At 56.0% G+C, this 18,845-nt stretch overlaps 1 protein-coding gene across 15 annotated transcripts in view; it reads left to right on the forward strand.

Annotated features, from left to right (window-relative positions):
* The window catches only part of LRP8 (LDL receptor related protein 8), a 106,526-nt gene that overhangs the window by 23,327 nt on the left and 64,354 nt on the right, over positions 1 to 18,845 (forward strand). For 9 of the 15 annotated variants that reach the window (XM_077149599.1, XM_077149587.1, XM_077149600.1 and 6 more), the window contains one exon: positions 13,161 to 13,283. In XM_077149599.1, the coding sequence (XP_077005714.1) occupies positions 13,161 to 13,283 (123 nt within the window). Of the gene's footprint in view, positions 1 to 9,774; positions 10,362 to 13,160; positions 13,284 to 18,845 lie in introns of those variants that run through there. The other 6 variants (XM_077149591.1, XM_077149588.1, XM_077149589.1 and 3 more) reach the window with 3 other exon arrangements.

Raw genomic sequence — 18,845 nt, forward strand, 5'->3', positions numbered from 1 at the left:
CTTCCTTTTTTTCCCATCGAAACCTATTACCAGCCTGTCTGCTGGTTAAAGTCATTTTGTGGCAGCTCTTGGCTCCTTTCCACTTCCCTGGGAATCTTTTTCTGACCAGAGCCAAAGAACAAGGAGGGGTAAAAAATTCATTTGTACAAACTGGGGATCTCCTGTTGAGAACTTATTTCCCTCCCTGTTCAAGAGCAAGGAATGGATCCAGCCTCCAGCTGGCTCAGCTGACTGAGCTCCCTGTCGCTGAGAGCATTCAAGAGGGCGGAATGGCCATATGTCAGCGATGGGAACAGAGGATTTCTGCACTGGCAGGAGGTGGGTGGTGAGGGGGGAAGGACCAGGTCTTCGCCTCTATTCTTGGGCGCTTGGACTAGATTCTGTGGGTTGAAGGGGCTTTGGGTCTAAGATTCTGTCCATCAGTCCCAGATTCCAAGTCAGCAAGATTCTGTGACTCCACGCTCCTGACATTTCTGTCGTATGGGTTTAAATGTGTTTAACTTGTGTCTTTTAGGATTCTGAGATCCTCTCCTGGGATTTGGAGAGTCTGTTTTGTGGTTTTAGGGCTACTTTATGACTTTGTAAGCTCCTTAGGATGTGGTTTTGCTCTTCAGTGGGTCTTGGAAAGGCGTCTTTTTACTTTGGAGTGTGACGTCAGGCTGGCCGAGGCCTTCCTCAGTTTCCCCATCTATGAAAAGCGAGGGTTGGACCGGGGGGGCCCTGGGGACTGAATCCCAGGTGCCTGCAGGACCTGCTGGCTCCCCCCGAGCTGCCTCAGGTCACCCCGTCTGTACAGGCTGTGGCCCAGCACTTCGGGGGACCCAGAAACTTTTCCCGTCCGAGCCAAGCCCCTAGCCCTCTCCCCTTCCAGCAGGGAGGCCTCGTGGCTTTTCCCCTGAAGTCCCAGGAGGAAAGCTGGTAAAAAGTAAACCATGTCATCAACCAGAGCTCTGTGCGCTTTTGTCCAGTTGTACAATTCACCACATAATTTCAACATCCATAATCTCTTAATACTCAACACACGAGGGGGTATAATTTTTGTTAGCCCCATTTTATGGGTGAGGACAGTGAGGCTCAGAGAGGTTGAGTAACTCATCTATGTCACTTGACTCTGCTCACTTGCTCATAACACATCCCCAGGCGCTGCCCACTGGAGGCCATATATGGGTCTGACAGGGACCTAACAAGCCCGAGCTAGCCCCATGTGATGCGAGAGCAAGAGTTCTGGCCCTGGGGATGATTTTCTCCTGCTGGTTGGGGGCTAACCAGCACATAGTCACATAGTCACATAGTCATACTCTACCACTGCAACCAGCCCCCGGGAGGTCAAAGGGCTGCAGAGAATAGATTGCATTTTCTTCCAAATGCACCAGGAAACTGGAAACAGCTCCATCTACTTTTAGAGAATCTACCTTTTCCTTCTGGGAAAGACTCCTCAGGCTGAGCTTTCCCCAGACTTCACTGCTCCAGGCCAGACTCCCTCCTTTCTTCCACGTCCATCGCCTCCCCCACGTCTGCCTCCTCTCCCTGCTGCCCTCACAGAGCACAGAGACGGGAGGTGCTGGGGAGGCCCTCGTGACTGCCAAGTTCACTGTGGGGCAGGGAGGTCCAGAGGGGGGAAATAAGTTGTCGGAGGCCACACAGTGACCCTCAATTCAAGTCACGACCATCCTATCTTGTTCTGGGTCGTGGTCATTGTATCTGCAGTTCCTGTGTCCCCAGCGTGGCTGTAAACTCTGTGTACCGCTCATTTGTTTCTTTTCCTTGTAGAGCATTTGGGATCAGATCACCTGGGTTCTCATCCTGCCTTGAGCTATGTGGCCCTGAGGCAGTCCCTTGCCTTTTAAGGGCTTTGATTCTTCACATCTCACAGGAGGTGGAGAGCCCCACCTGTTGCCGGCTTCACAGAGCTGTTATGAGGAGTCCCGCCAAGGGGCCAAGGGGTCAGGGTGCAGTCCTGTCCACCCACAGCTGCATCCATTTGGGTCCTGGGCCTGGTTCTGCCAAAAGATTTCCTTTGGGCTCTGCTGAGCTTTCCAGCGAGACATGTCTCTGTGTGCCCCAAACATCCCCATGGTGTCCCACCTGTGCTCCGTGGCCCTGCCTTCCAGACCTTCCCCTATCTCCCCACTGGCCCCCGTCACCCAGGAGCACACCTGCCTTGTCCTCCTTGAAGGGGGTTCCCACCATACCAGCTCCCAGGGCCCAGCCCTGCCCCAGACACTTGGAGCACCCTCCATCTGACCCTTTCCCACTCCGCCCTCTGAGGCACCCACAGTTGGACCCTCAAATAGTGGGCTTGGAAAACCTGGGTCCTTCCTCTTCCAATGTCGAAGTGAGGAGACCAAGGCAGGGAGAAATAGAGACTTGTCCAAGGTCATGCCGGAGGTCAACCTGGAGTAGTGGCCAGGGCTCCCAAGGCCCAGGCCACTCACAGGCTCCTCCCACTCGGGTCTGGGTCTCTGGAACTCCCCCACAGAAGCCCTGTGAAGGGCCTTCCTGCAGCTGGGGCTTGCATCTGCTGAGCCCGACTCCACAGCATGGCTGAGCCTGCGTGTCACCAGCTTCTGAACCAGTGGGACAACTTAGTGAGCCAGCCCTGGTCTGGTGGGTGGCTGCTGGACCGGCCTGAGCTGTCCACAGGGAGATGAGTGCTGTCTCCTGGGGCTGCAGATCCTTCCCTCGGCACCGGCAGCCAGGATGGAGGACGCAGCCTGGAAGGGCTAACTGGGAGTGCCACCTGGGTCTGGCCTGCCAAAAACATGGTAGCACAGTAAACACCCAGTGGGTGATTGAGCTTGATAATGTCCTACCCTTGGCGCTCTGGACCCAGTGGGCGACGTGCCTGTTGGAGGTGGGGGGCAGTGTCAGACACCATTAGCAGTTGAAGCTTGAGCTGCCCTTGAGGAGCAAGCAGTTTTGCTAGGTAGAGGTAGAAGAAGAGCCTCCTGCCTGCTCCAGCTGCACAGGTAAAGGCAGTGGGTAGAAAAGCCCATGGTTTATTCTGGGGCTAGGGAGTGGTTGTTGGGGGAGGGATGGGCTCAACCCTGTTAGAGAACTTGGTCATATTCTGGGGGAAATGGGAAGCCAGACAGGACAAAGAAAGATGGCCCCCTAATCACGGAGAGTTCTTTGGGAGGGGGCAATGGCTACTGGTTCTGGGTTTTAGAGCCCCTCCACACCCCACCTGGAGCCACAGTGTGGGGGGCTTGTGAGGGCCTAGGACTGAGCCACCTGCTCTTGGCCTGGTGGTGGGTGACACTATATCCAAGAAGGGAAGGAATTTAGAGGTCAGTTTGTCCTATCCTGTCACATCATAGAGGAAGAGAACAAGGCACAGAGAAGGCAAGGACTTACCAAAGATCACACAGCAGAGCCAGGACCCCAGCCTGGAGTGGGGGATTGCTGTTCGAGTCCTGCCTACGCCAACCTCATTCTCAGCGAAATAAACTCAACCTCTCTCCAAATAAAAGCCAGCCTCCTGGGCATGGCCTGCCCACGCTCCCTGGCAGGATGGATTTGCCAATAACAGGGTATTGCTGCCCATTTGTCACCGAGATGGGCCAGTGGGGTGCCTCTCTGGAAATGCTTCTCATCCCAGCGTAATTGGTAAAAGCATTTGCATTTTTTGCTTAGCTAAAGCTGCTTCCCGTCGTGCGCAGCACTGCCTGGCGGGCAGAAGGGTACCGTAGCCACGTTACTGCCCACAGCAGGGGCCAGCGTGCCCGACTGCCCGTGGGCTGGGAGGGTGGACCCACTGCTCCTCCCCCAGACAGCCTCGCCAGCTCTTCGTCACCCACTCCCTCGTCCCACCTAGCTGCTGGGCAGGAGCGACTTTGGCCACCTGTCATAGCAAACCTGGACCCGGGCTGGTGACTAAAGGGGGTCAGCACCTATTGGGTTCTCAGGCACCTCGGCCTGGCCTCCCCGACCTGGCTATAGACATCCATCCTGGGAATCCCAGGTTTCCCATCCTCGCCATTAGTGGGGGCCCAGGTGGCAGAGCAGCGCCTGAAATGCGGTCTGGAGACTTCTCTCAGCTGCAAAGGAGAAGCAGAGGAGCTACTGCTTTTTCCCGTCAGGGGCTGGTGGCAAGGACAGCGGGGGTCACTGGCGAGCTCTGAGGTCGGCTTGGAGGAGGCAGTAGCCATGGGTTTCCCCAGGCAGCTTGGCTGGGGTCTGGCAGGAAAGTCCCCTGGTGAGAGGAGGCTGAGTTTCCAGGGGAGTCAACCAAGTGCCCCCCACCCCCACCCCGCGTGCAGGGAAGCGTGAGGCCTAGAGCCAGGCTGGGTGCTGGGCTGGACGCCGGACAGGGTTTCCTGGCCACACCTCCTGCCCTCTGGAGGCTTCTACTTTGAGGATACCATGAGTTTCGCTCTAGCTGCTTCCCTGGGACCTGTAATCCCAGTGATCAGAAACCAGGGTGGGGCTGGACCAAGTCTGGGACATTGGCAGGGGACTGGCCCGTCTTCCCTGTGCGCTGCCGGCTCCTCTGAGCTTAACCCCTTGTCGCACACTCGGTCCCTTTGCAAGTGCCAGCCAGGGCCCCTGCTGATCCCACCTCGCCCCCCACACCCCCTCCCCCTCTCCCCCCACCCCAGCTGTCACTGGCTCAATACCTTCTGCGTCCACAAATCACTGAGACAGGAGGACGCCTTTGTCATCTGTCCCTCGGAGACGCCCGTCTTCCCGTGGCGACAGGGAGTCCCGCATGCCCCGGCGAGGGCTCGGGCCTCCCTTGGTGACAGTGGGGCCGGGGTCGGGCAGCGTCTGGGAGCGTCTGGGAGCGTCTGGGATGTGCTGGGGCAGGAGAAGGGACCTGACCCTTTCGGAGGGACCTGGGGCAGCCCCGAGAACCACAGCCGGTCTGTGTAGAGAGGTCGCAGATCTGGAACGTCAACCAGAGGCGGGTCCTTAGAGACTTGTTCACATGAGGAAACTGAGGCCCAGCGTGGGAGGAGGGCTTCCCAGGGTTTTGCAGCTAGTTGTTGGCTCGGGGTCTTAGATGCGCTTTGCACACCTGCTCAGCGCAGGCCCTATGTGAGATGAGATGAGGAGGACTTTCAGAAATGATGGGGAGAAACTGGTGACAAGCTGGACAGTGGGCTGAGGACATTGAGGAAAGAGCCATGGGCCTGAGGTTCTGGTCTCATCTCTGACCCCTGCTGGCAGTGCAGTCTTGCTCAACCCCTCCCTCTTTCCGGGGCTCCCTCCCTGTCCCCATCTAGTGGGTGGCACCTACCCCAAGGACCTCCAGCAGAGGCAGGCTGAAGGCACCCTTGGAGACCCATGCCTCTTCATTTGGGACAATGTGGGGTGGGTAGCTTGTGGTGTGACATCTGTGTCCTCTGCCACAGCCACAGAACACTGAGCTGCTCCTGACACACCCCCTGCCACCCCTCGGCCGCTGCCTGGATCAGCTGCCCCACCTCCACCTGGGGCATGTGGCCCAGCCAAAGAGCCACCTCCTCCAGGAAGACCCCCTGGGCCTGCCTCGCCTTCAGTCTCTCCCTCTGACATCCCTGGCCCTTCCCTCTGTTGTGACCTCTTCATTTTGATTTATATTTGCCCTGGTTGTGTTTAGCTCTCCCTGGTGGTGGTGGGGTGAGGACCTGGATGATTTTGAGAAAAAACTTTTCCTATTTAAAGACAGAAAACAGTGCTGCCCCATGCTCCCCACTTCCTCTTTTACGTCTCCCTCAAGCTCTTCACCCTTGCATACCTGTTGCTTCTTCCTGTTTTTCCCCAGGTGGGACAAGAGGTGGGGGAGAAAGCAGCTCAGATGCCACCTGCTGATGGACGGCAGCGGCCTGAGCCCTGAGGCCTTCTGGGCACCACAAAGCCGCGAGCCACGCTGCACCCACCACGGTCCGGAGCCGCGGGCACAATGTGGGAATGGTATCCCTTTCTGGCACTGCCAGGAGCCTTGAGTCTAAGGCCATCCACGTGTGGAAGCCCAGACTCCGAGAAACAGCCCCTCGCAGGGGTGGAATCAGGGGTCGCCGCAGCCAGTCGACCTCCCTGACTCACGCATTGACCGTTGTGGGGTCTCTCCCTAGGGCCTCCGGATGTGCTTGTCTTAGAATCTCGGGTCCTTGGAGAATTAGAACCGAAAACACATGGAAACTGTTTTAAATGTTATAATATTGGTCCGTAGGTCCTTGAGCTGAGGATTCTTAGGAGCATCTTAGGATTCCGAGGAGGAGTCAGGGTTTGATCCCAGTGCCACTGCACCCCATAGCTGCTGGCCATGGGGGCTCTGACCCCAGGGTTTCATGGAAAACCCACCAGGGCTGTGGAGGGGATGTCAGAGACTCCCTCCCACCCCACCCCGCCCTGCTTCCAACAGGACAAGCTCTACTTTATCTGTTTCATATATTGAGAGTTTCACTTGGAAAAGGGACCTCTCTGCTTAAAAACGAAGAATGAGGTTGGCCAGGCCCTGAGCTGTGCTGCAGCCCCATGCCAAGACCGGCCGCAGCCTGGGAGGGTGGCTCTGGCCGGCGGGCGGTCGGGCGCGTAGGTTGGGGCCCCCCGGGCGGGCCTGCAGGTTGCTCGGGGCCACCATCTCCTCCCCCGCTCACTCCTGCTGTGTTGTTGCCACAGCCCGAGAACACTCTGGGCCTGTCGTCCCGTTGACTGGGGTGACAGTTTAATAGTAGCTTCCTGGGCTGTCATTTAAATCCGCCTGCCAGGTTAGTAGGCCAGGGGCGGGCTGGCACGCCCCCTGCCCCCACCCCGGATCTGCGTGCGGCTGGCAGCGGTCGTCCTGGCAACGCCAGGGCCTGGCTGGCTCTGCAGCAGGGTAGCCGTGGGGGGGGGGGGCAGCCCTTTCATCTCCCCGACCCGGGTACGGCGGGGCCCGAGCCAGGCCACCGTGTGCAGGCCGCGGCCTGGGAGAGGAAGTGGGAACAGCCGAGCCCCTTCTGTGCTCGGGCTCCAAGGTGGGGGCTTTCCAGCTCTGCCTTCTGAGGTCTCTCAACTTCCTGCGAGTGGAAGAGAACCCACCCCAGGTCGGTCGAGCTGGAAACCATGTCTCACCCTGCTCTGCCCTCGAGAAATATTCCCTGGGGCCCAGGGCCTGTCTGCGGAAGTAGGAGGGCAGAGAGAGCCTACACCTCCAACATCCCTCTCACTCTCTCAGCTCCCTGTGCTCGTGTGTAGCCTTTGTGTCAAATACCCCCCAAGCCCACCCCTGTCTTGGGCCCTTCTCGGGCAGGGGTCTCCCCCACTAGGCTGCCTACATTTGCTTGCTAGAGCTGTCGTAACAAAGGGCCACAAACTGGGTGTCTTAAAACAAGTTTTAAAGAAATTTATTCTCACAGTTATGGACCAGACGTCTGAAATCAAGGTATCAGCAGGGTCCTCCTCTCTGACGGCTCTAAGAAAGGAGACTTCCTTGCCTCTTCCCAGGTTCTCACACTTCCTGGAAATCCTAGGGATCTTGGCATGGGGCAGCAAAACTAAACTCTCTGCCTCCCTCTTTGCATGGCCGTCTTCCCTCTGTGTTTGCATGTGTATCTGTGCTTCTTACGTCTCTTCTGGTAAGGACTCCAGTCATATTGGATTTAGGGTCCATCCTAATCCCAGCGTGACCGCCTCTTGATTTCGTCTACAAAGATCCTATTTCCAAACAAGCTCACGTTCTGAGTTTCTGAGTGGACACGAATCTGGGGGCCGGGGGGAGGCACTGTTCAACCCCTCAGCCCTCCTCTGGGCCACGTGCTCTGTGGGCACCTTTTCCAGCCCAGAGACAGAAGCGGGTGCAGGCTCTGCTGTGTGGTCGTAGGCCAGTCTTCCCCTCTGGGGGCCTCCTGGGCTCATCTGTAGCATGAGGAGGCTGCACCAGCAGCTCTGTGTCCCCAGGTGTGGCTCATTGAACCACTTTTTCCTGGGAAAATTAACAGACACAATATTCAAATACGTAGCTCCTTGGTTAAGCAAGTTTGGGAAGTGCTGGGGAAACAAAGTCAATGAGATTCTTTCCTGCAGGCCTCCTCAGGTCCCTTAGTAAGCCAGTGGGTGTCATGAATCTCCAAAGGGAGAAGTAAAAAGTGTTCTCCAAAGTGTGTGGGTGGATGACCACCATGCCATCTGCCTGCCATCCGCCCCTCTCTTCCTCTGCTAGGGTATGACAGTCCAGCCTGCCTGGCCTCACCAAATCCCTAGCAGCCTGGAGCCATGGGTTTTATTGGCCGCCAAACAGAAGCCCTGTGCCGAGCAGAGGCTGGTTAAGTCCCTGAATGAGCTGAGGGAAATCCAGGCCCCTGGGCCTCCTAGGAGCGACGTGGTGCAGGCAGCGTGAGCTGGTTCCTGGCCTGGCAGAGCTCCCAGGTCTCTTGCCACTCACCCCCTTCCCAACCCCCACTGCAGAAGGGCTCTTCTCCTGGCTCCTTCACATCCCCAGGCCCTCTTTTCCATCTTACTGGAAAGCCCCCCACTGCTCACCACGCTCATGGTTGGCTGAGTCCTTTGCTTCCTTAAATACCGTCCCCTCCTCCAGGAAGCCTTTCCTGACCCCGGCTGAGTCCAGCAGCCCCCACTTTGACTTCCTGGCTACACAGTGAGACCAGGGGTCAGCCACACCAAGTGGCTCCACCTGGCAGCCCTGAAGCATCTTTGTTTTGAAGCCCCCTCTCTGCACTGAGGTTTACGGATGAACGTGGGTTGGAAACAGCAGCTGGGAAGGGTGTGTATTATCTCAGAAAAGGGCATCTCTAGGCCGGGGAAGCTGGGAGTTGCCAAGTGATGTCACAAGACCATAGACTCTGGGTACTCTGAGAAGGGGTACCACAGCTCCATTTTCCAGATGAGGGCAAAGATGAGGGCACAGGTCCAGAGGGATTGACTAACGAACCCAGGGACACACACAGCAGCTGGGCCGGGACCACGACTTTGCCTGCCCCAAACGTGCACCTTTATACTCTTCAGTTTACACAGCCCTGCAACCACCCTTATAGCCCTTTTGCTCCTCACAATAACCCCATGGGTTTGGCGAGGCAGGGATACTACCTGTGAGTGCAAATGAAAACACTAAGGCTCAGAGAAGTTGTGTGACTTGCAAAACTGGTCTCATAGCCCGCAAGTGGTAGAGCGAGAGCTCGGTGGGTCACGGCACATCTGATGTTTTCCTCGGCCTGCCTTCTTGCTACAAGAGCAGCTCCCACTTCCTTTGTCCTGGATTTCCCATTCTCCCTGCTCTGCCCTGGGATCAGCCCCCCACCCCCACCCTCCAGAATCCCATGTCCTTTGTGGCAGCCCATCTGTTGCCATAGCACCAGATTATGATGTCACAGACCCTGGATGACTATTTGACGCTCCTGGGCTGCAGAGTACAGGGACTCACAGAGGTGGGCATTGTAGAAGGGGTGGACTGGCATGGAGGGACATAAATCCCTGGAAGCGGGGAGCCACAGCCTTGAGCCCAGCTTGGGAATCACCCTGGGAACCGGAGCCAAGGCCAGGAGAGCAGGGGTCTGCCTGGCTTACTCTGGCAGCCTCAGAATGACTGCCCGGCCCTCACCTCTTGGCAGGGATGATGTGGCCTCTTGACGAGATGCTGTCAGGCTCATTACACCAATGATCCGACATTTGGATGCTCCCTGAAGTCCCCTGAGACTTTTTACCTTTTGTCCCTGTGGCAGTGCTGCCTGAGGAAGCCGTCATCCTCCTCTTACACAGAGAGGGGGAGAACTTGCTGAGGGTCACCCAGCAAAGAGGTGGCTATGCCAGGATTCAGCCCCAGCTCTGGCTCCGAGTCCTGAAGGTGGTTACACTTTGGAAGGGACCCTCCAAAGTAGTTTAGTCTAGTCTCAACCTGAAAGTGACCGTATTGCCTCAGTTTCCCCCAGGGTGGTCCACCAGCTGAGCGAAGGTTGCCAGTGCTGCATACTTCTGAGCACATTCCAAGGAGTGCCTCACCCAGCCGTGTCTGTGCTCTGTAACAGATTCTGCCCCTGTGCCTTATCCCGTGGGCCCAGGCACCTGAGAGGCATTTCCCTGGTCACTACATTTGCCTCCCTGGAGCCTCATCCTTAGCCCAGTAATGCTGAGGTGGCTGGAGGCCTTAGTGGAAAGAGCCCAGGCTTTGATGGTGGCCATGCCAAGTTGGAATCCCACTTCTGCCATCTCCAGGTCCCATGTCCTCAGGCAAGACCTGACCTCCTTGAGTCTCGGTGTCTTCTTCAGTGAGATGGGATTAACAGTAACCACCAGGATAGCTGGGATATTGGTTGAAAGGTGCCAGGTCAGAGCCAGGGTGTCCAAACCAGTCCAGACAATAAACAAACCTGCTCCAAAAACCACCACCATGGGGCACCCGGCCCTGAAGCTACCGTTCCCCGGGCTTGACAGACCTCAAGGTTGTACTTTAGAACTGTGATGGTACTTTTGGCTATTTTAGCTTCCTTCTCCAGCACCTACCAGGGTGGCACACCAGCCCGAACTCACCTGTCCTGGGGTCAGCCTGATCAAGTCTCTGGCCACACTTGGCAGAGGCAGGGCTCATTGAACCAGACTTTTGGGGGGAGCCTTCCCACTTATTTGGGGGCTTTTCTTCCACATCTGATGCTGCCGAGCGTTTCGTTTGGGGGAGCCGTGGTTGTGGAGAGCAGGCGAATGATTGTGGATTGAAACGGCAACTCTGCTCCTACCCAGATGCAACGTAGGCAGGTGATGTAAGATCTCTGAGCCTGGATTTCCTCATCCATCAAGTGGAGATGTAACGGGCCTTCTTTGTGGGTTCCCCTGGGTGAATGCCTGACACCCAGCCACTGGAAGCCCTCGGTGAATGTTAGAAAAACTAGGATATATGTTTCTTTTTTTAAGAGGCTGAGCTGCTCATGGAGGGAAATCCTCCAGTGTTCATATTAGGAAATGCCCAGGGTGCCGTGCTTTATGATAGCACTTACCGTGGTGTGATTGGGGGCTTTGATTGACCAGAAGGTGGTCTTGGCATTGATTATGGACGACAGCCCCTTGGCGCTGGGCGTAGGGAAGGCCGCTCTGGGCTCTGGCCTGGGAGGCAGGAGAACTGGTTCATGTTCTAGCCTCGCTGAGTTTCGCTGTCTTGTGTTGAGTCCCAGGAAGAGCATCAGGCCAGCGCCGTCCAGGCAGGAAAATAGCCCGTGTTGGACCCTGGTGATCAGTGATGATCTACTGTGGGAGTCCTCAGACTCAGGCCCACAGGCCAAAGCCGGCCTGCTGCCTGATTTTGTAAACAAAGTTTTATCTGGAACAACACCATGCTCATTCATTTACCTGTTGTCTGTGGCGGCTTTTGGTCTACAATGACAGAGTTGTGACAGAGATGGGACCGAAACCCAAAATATTTACTCTCTGGCCCTTTACAGATACACTTTGCCAACCCCTGACCTAGAGGAATGTTCAGGGGGATTGTGAGAGGTGGTCAGGGAAGGCTTCTCGGAGGAGGTGATATCTAAGACACTGCGATGAGTAGAAAGAAGGTGGAGTTGAGGGAAAGGGCTTTCAGGCAAAGGAGGGCTTGAGCAAGGTACGGTGGTGTAAATAGCCAGGAGCGTGAAGGGATCCACTCCGTGGTGGGTGGGGCTAAATTGGGAATTGTGGGAAGGGGAGGCTGATGGAGAGGAGACAGACTGGGGCCAAAGGATCTCTCAGCCCCTGGGAAGAGGCAGGGCCCAGGCAGCCCCTGAGCTCACATCCAGCCGCAGGGTCATTCAAAAGGAGGGCTTGAGCCTTGGGGGTTGGTGCATCTGAGTTGGGGGGCTGAGCTCCTTAAAGCCTGGGGTAAGTCACTACTCTGTGCTCAGAGATACTTATTTGGGCTGAAAAGAGACACACACACCCCCTTCTCCTCAGTTCCTGGGCCTCCTGATCTAGAACCACCAGATCCGAAAGGGTCCTTGGGGATTATCTCACCAAATCACCCTCCATTTTCCTGAAACAGAGCTGAGGGCCAGAGAGCGACAATGATGTTCAAGAAGGCACACAGCGCAGCAGGGTCCCCCATCCAGACCTCCTGACTCCAGGGCCGATGCTCCCTTTGTCTCCTACCGTGTTGCTCTGCAGAAGGTCCTGGACCCTCAGCCCAAACAGTGGCAGGTGTATGCAAATTGAATGCAGATTTGATGTAGATGAGCATCAACAATTCAGAGGCCCAGGGCTGTTGTGGAGGACCCTGGGGATCCGGCCCCTGGCAGGACAGGGTACACAGGGCAGCGGAAGACGCCTGACCTGGGGCCGGTGCCTGCGCTCTTGTCCCAGCTCTGCCACCAGCTGTGAAATCCCGGCCTGCCGGGTCCCCTGGGGGGGGGGGGGGGGCAAAGACTCTCCATTTCCTTTGCTTCCATTTAAGGCTCAAATCATAAGGACAGCAATAGCTGCTGTTTACTGAGTATCTGCTCTGTGCTGGCACCTCTGCAACATGTTCTTCATGCACTATAACTTTCTCATCCCACCTCCCACACACTCAGACCCCTTTGTTTTCTACTCCCCATTATATAGATAAGAAAACCGAGGCTCAGAGGCCAAGAAACATCCACAAGGTCACACAACTAGAAAGAGGCAGGGCTGGGATTCAGACCCCAGGTCAGGACATCTCCCCTTCCAGGTTGTAAGCGCTTCGGGGGCAGGGACGCATCAGGGTTTATGGGGCAACACTCCAGGAGCTTGCCCCATAGACGCTCTTTCCACCACTCTGAACACATAAAATACCTCGCTGTGGAGGAGTCATTTTGCTTCAAGGACTCATCATGAGCTCTGGTGCATGCACAAGGGGCCTCGGCTTCTGGTCCTGTGGGAGGAATGGGACGGGCTAGTGCAGGGGCAGAACTGACTCAGGGGGCCAAAGCAGGTGTTGTAGGGAATCAGGGCAGGCTTCTTGGAGGTGGTGACAGTGGAACTGCAGTTTGAGGAGAGAGTGGGGGTGTGACAGGGCAGCACAGGCTCCCTGCCACATGGTGGGTCTGCAGGACCAGATAGAGCTGCTGGAGGGCAGGGCCAAGGTGCCAGCTGTATCCGCCCGGTGCTATTCTAATGCCCTGAAATGAATATGTGTTTCTGTTCTGTCCACTCCCCTCAGTGGCTGGGGTGTCCTGTGGCCTACTCGGGCTATGGGAGGTCACCCCGTATCCCTGTGTTTCCGTGGTCTGGCCCGTCATGCTCTCCTCCTTGCCCGGCAGCCAAGAAGACCTGTGCAGGCAACGACTTCACCTGCGACAATGGCCACTGCATCCCTGAACGGTGGAAGTGTGACGGCGAGGAGGAGTGTCCCGACGGCTCCGATGAGTCCGAAGCCACTTGCAGTGAGTCCTGCACGTCGGGCTGGGAGAGGGTGGTCCCTGCTCGGGGCCTCGGTTTCCTCATTAGGTTGTGAGACCCAGGTGAAGTGACCAGTTGACACAGCCCCAGATCCCATTTTGTGCCGCATCCTAACGGGGGTGAACAAAATTCCCTATGATACACATATCACATATCCACATTTACCAGGGCGTTCCTGGTAAATGATCGGGTGGGTCTCATTGCTGGTTTTCTAGTCACCTGTTTCTTTCCAGCCCTCTCACAGCTTGGGCCCCCTATGCCTACAGCACTGGGAGCTGAAACAGCCCTGCTGAGCCCTTCTGCCCCAAAGTAAACTCAGCACATCTGCCTGGCCTCACCCCAGCTTTTCCCACTACTTTTCTTGAGCTCTCAAAAAATAATTTGAATAGTATTAATAATGGCTGATGCTTTTTTTTTTTTTAAATGTTGTTTCCCTCCGTATATGTATTTCTGTAACTAACCACACACACAGAGGTGGATATGTGATATGTGTATCATAGGGAATTTTGTTCACCACTTTTTTGGGGGGAGTGGGATGGGGTACATGGGCCGGGAATCAAACCCCGCATGGCAGGCAAGAATTCTACCACTAAACTACCCATGCACCCCCCTGGCTGATGCTTCTTAAGTCTTACTGTGTGCCAGGCACTGTGCCAAGCTCTGTATGCGTTAACCCGTTTGTCCCCAGAATTTTGCAAAGGAGAGGCCTAGAGAGGTTGAGTGACTTACTCAAGACCAACCAGCCAGGACTTAGAGGCCCCAGGTCTTCCCTCTGCCCGACGAGGGCCGAGCTCCAGAGCAGACAGCCCAGCCGGGGAGAGGCTGCCCATCAGCCCCAGGCCCGCCTCCCTGGCTTTGTCTCTCCCTGATTTCTTCTCCAGGCCCTAATCCTCAAAGCAAACTTACACCCGGCAGGTCATTCCATGACATTTGTTAAATGAAAAAGGAGATGAGAAGGGGGCAGGGAAGGGCCCAGCAGTCCCAGAGGCAGAGCTTCAGCTGAGTGAGCCAGAGACAAAAGAGCTGGGAGGTGGGAGAGAGGGGAGCACGTGGAGCACGGTGGGGTTGGCAGGGACTCCCGGAGCCTCTCTTTAGAGGCCGCAGTTGCCTCAGAGGCAGAGGTGGGGACAATGGAGGCCAGAGTCCCATCTAGGGCTGCGGCTGGTGATAACTGGGTTTCCTTGTCTCCTAGCAACAGAGCCACCAGTCTCCATGTGAGAGGGAGGGAGCGAAAGGGAGAACAAGAGCGACCCCCACCTAAGACAACAGGCCCCTCATTTCCTTGTACATCTGCCCCTGCCCTCCCCAGTGCTGCCCCAGGAGCTATCCCCCCCACCCCCACCCCCACTCCCACCGAGCAGTCAAGCTCCACGTGGTCCAAGCCCGCCCTGCCTCCTGAGCCACTGTAGGAACAAAACCCTGCCACGCCCGCCCGCCCCGCTGAAGAAACTGAGGCTGGGCCGGTTCTGCCACTAGCCCACGGCTGCCCAGCGAGGAAGGGGCAGGGTCAGGACTTGGCACAGAGGGGTGTGCAACCAGCAGCGCACGTGTGGGGAAGGTGGCTGAGGCTGCAGGGCAGCTCCCTACTTTTCTATTGCAGTCAGCCAGCAGGACCAGCGGCACCGGGGGCAGAAGAAGAGAGGAGGGGAGCCCCATAGTGGTTATTTGGGGGGGCCATCTTGCTGCCTGAGAGGGCTGTGCTCCCCCCTTCCTCTCCATCTTTCTCCCTGCACCCTGCACCTTGTCCACCCATGCGCTCCTGACCACCTCTCTGCACTGTCTCCCCATCTTGCTGCAGGCCCCCCTCCTCAGCCTCTCGCTCACCCTCCCTGCTCCCGCTGTCCTGCCCTGCCCCGAGTTCCCCTCTGTCTTTTTCCCTCTTGCCCATCCCAGCACATGCTGCCTTCCCACCCTCTCTGGGCTACACAGGGGACCCTCCTGCCCCCCAGTCCCCCTTTGAGCCCAGCTATGGGATACTGTTATTTGACAGTCGAGAAGCTGGAGACTCCGAGAGGCACTTGCTTCAGTAACACACGGCTCGTTCATTGTGGGTCTCCCTTCTGTGACAAAAGACAGCCTCCTCCTCCGCTCTGAGGCTTGACCGGGCACCCTGCGGGAGCAGCAGGACAGGCCACACCCTGGGAGGGGGAGGCCCAGCTCTCCTCCGTGAGGTCCAGCGTACCATCCTCTTCCTCTCTGGGCCCCAGTCTGTAACGTTCCAGAATTCCAAAGACTTCACAGTTCTAAGATTCCTGGACTGGGAAATTCTGTGAGTCTTACGGTTCTCCCTTGCCCTGCTGCAAGCGGGAGCCCAGGGCCAAGGACCGTGCTTCATGTGCAGCGACGTGGATACCAGGTGGGCAAGGCCTGTGGGTGGGGAGGGCTGCCTGCAGGAGGTCAGCCAGCGTGGCACCTCGGGGGTCGGGCAGAAGCTGGGGCAGGACCTGGTAGCAGCCTTGTTCACAGCTTCCCAGCTGAATGGGAACCCGGCAGCCCGCTGCCCATTTAATTGGCGTTGCCATAGTAACCCCCAGAGCCTACCAGGTTCTGGAGACTGTGCCAGCTCCTAGGATAGAGCCCCCTCCCCATCCCCAAAAGAAGGATCGTAAGCAACAAAGTGTAATGGGTTTGGTGTTTGATGCAGGTGGGTTCAGGTCTCTGACCTGTGAGACCTCAGGCAAGTTGCCAAGTCCCTAAGTCTCAGTTTACTGCTCTGTAAATTGGGGTAATGATGCTTGTGGAGGAGTGGTAAAATCAAATGGGAAAATGCATGCCGAGTATCAATGTTAGAGTAAATGGCATGTGATCTTTATTATATTCTGACTCCAGGCCCTTCCCCAACCCGCATTTAAGATATTAACATAGTATAAGGGGGTTGGGGTGGGGTTTGCATGGAGAGGGGAAGGGGATTGGGAGCAGGCCCCATTCTTCTGTTTTTCTCACAACGTTGTCTGCCCCTGGCTGGCTGAGGTTTCTCCCAGCTCTGTTTCCCGCGGGTTGGGGTTCCGTGTCTATCAGATAGGCAGGGGTCACCACGGGAAACCCCAGAACATTTGCCTAATGAAAGTAGCGCTTCAGCTCTAATTATAGCTCCCTTGATTGGGGACAGCTTCTGACCCACCTTCAGGCATCTGTAGGGAGGAGGAGTGCGGGGTCGGGAGTGGGGTGGGGAGGATGGCTCAAGGTGAATGAGCTTCTCTTCTGGGTGCTGCTCATTGAAGGTGAGGTTTTTATTTCTGCATCTCAGAACTTTTCTTCCTGGAAGCGGACCCAAGAAGCAGTTAGGGACTGAGCATGTGAAAGTCTCCCAGGTGTAAGCACCCTCTTCTGTCCAGCGGGATGGTCCCGGGGTCGTGCTTCCTGGGGCAAGGGCTGGAATGAGGGGTGTCACAAGTTCCCACCGCCTGAGTCTCTGGCCCCCTCGGAGCTGGCAGTCACTGCTTGGAAGTTCTCTGCCCTGCAGACTCGTGTGAGGTGACACTTGGATGTATGTGCTTGCACAGTGAGCTGCTGCCAAGCATTTTCATTCTTTTATTCACAGACATCCTTTTTATTAATTTGTGAACTTATGAATTAGAGAGAGCACCAGTGGATTTGGATTTCTGGGGCAGGATTCTCTGGGAGTTTTTATAAATGCCTGGAGCCACACCAGGATGGCATTTCAGGACCCCTTGTCTGACTTTGGAGGATTTGTGTTGTTTGCGAGCCCTTGGCATTTCTTCGCCCCTGCCTCTCAGAACCTGGGCATGCTTGGACAGTGGTCGGGCATCCCTCGGGGCATCAGGGACAGATGCCATCCTGAGGCTGGAGGCTGCATCAGGGTGGATTACGTGGATGCTAAAAATGTCCATCCCCAGAGTCAGCACCCCCTCCTGCCAGCCATTTGTATTTGCATTTCATCAAACCAAACAAGGGCAACTGTTTTCTGAGTTCTGAGTTTCTTCCAGGCTTTGAGTAGGGGCATTTCCCTATGTTTCCTCATTTTAACTCCCTGCCAACCCCGGGAGATTATTTAACTCCGTTTGCAGATGAGGGAAGCCAGGGTGCAGAGAGGTTAAATGACTCACCTAGGACTTCAGTATTGATAAATTAAATTTGGACCCAGGTCTGTCTGACTCCAAAACCCACGCTCTTTCACCTGTATTATGCTGCCTGGGGCCTTTGGCTTCAATTACCCTGAAAGTCGACATCAGACAACCATCCCGCAGATTTTGCCTGAGTGAGTCCCAGTGAGCCTTCTACCTCCAGGGACCCTTTCTGTCCTGGAGATGCCAGGAACTGACAGGGGTCTGCTGTTCTCATGTGCAGTGTTAAAAGCAGCAGTGTGTGTTTGTGGAATAGAGAACCCTGGGATGGAAGCCCAGCTCTGTCCTGCACTGCGTGACTTTGGGCAGTCAACACACTCTCCCTGGGTTCCACTCTCCTCATCTGTAAAGTGGAGGTAATACTTGTACCCACCTCATAGGGGATGCTGCACGTCAACACAACCCAGACCAGCTCCCCAGGGCTGCTGTGCAGTGGAGACCCCGACTCGGGAGTCCAGAGGGCCAAGAGAGGTTCCAAAAGAGCTGGGTGGTTAGGACCCACTCTTAGCATCCAAGAGCCATGTGACCTTAGGCAGGTCCTTCCCCTTTCTGGCCTTGTGTCCTTTTCACTCCAGTGGGCTACTCGCCAACATGTCCGCCAGGGCCTCTCAAGTCCTGACATCCAAGATAGTGTCTTGGCTCTTGGGGGGTGGCCAGGGTAAGGTGGAGGTGTTGGTGTCAGGCACTGCGGAGTCCTTGAGTGCCTGTAATTAGAGCTGTCTATTTAGGGACACAGCAAAATGTCTTATTATAAAGAAAGGAAACAGACAGATTGTTTAATCATTGTCCTTGCTGAAAGGTTATGCAATTAACTGCATAAATATTCATTAAAAGTTCAAGCGCCTGCCTGCTGCCCTGGGGTCTGCAGAGCAGGCCCCCAGAGGTCGTATGAATGGCTGAGGGCCATTTTAGTCACCCAGGTGACTGGGTGGAGAGTTTGGGGGTGGCTCTGGGTTGTTTTTCGACCTACAGGAGCATGTAGGGTTTGGTGGGAAGGACAGGGCTCTAGAGTCAGAGGAACCTGGACTCTGCCCCTGTCTCACCTGCTGTGTGTCTCTGGGCCAGTTACTTGGTCTCTCTGAGCCTCAAGTTCTGCATCTGTAAACGAAGTGCTCACCTGCAGGACTGCTAGCAACCCTGTTCCACTGACACTAGGATCTTTGTGAGTGTTGTCCCTTACCTGGCAGAGGTTTGCAAGGGTGAAATGGGAAACTACAGGCATGGAGCAGCTGGCACATTGGAGGTGCTCAGTAGGCATGGCTCAGGGATCAAGAGTCACCTCGCCAACCCATCCCATTGCTCTCTCAGGAGCTTACAAGCAGAGAACACCTGTATTATTTGTATGGGAGTGAATTTAAAAGTGATGAAATATCCTGTATCCTTTAGACTTTTAGAATACTAACTCAGGGGTTTTCAAACAAGGAGCATGGAGGTTACGGAGGGCAAGAAGGGTACTTCAAA

Source organism: Tamandua tetradactyla, chromosome 2 (genome assembly GCF_023851605.1).
Source record: "Tamandua tetradactyla isolate mTamTet1 chromosome 2, mTamTet1.pri, whole genome shotgun sequence".
NCBI lineage: Eukaryota > Metazoa > Chordata > Mammalia > Pilosa > Myrmecophagidae > Tamandua > Tamandua tetradactyla.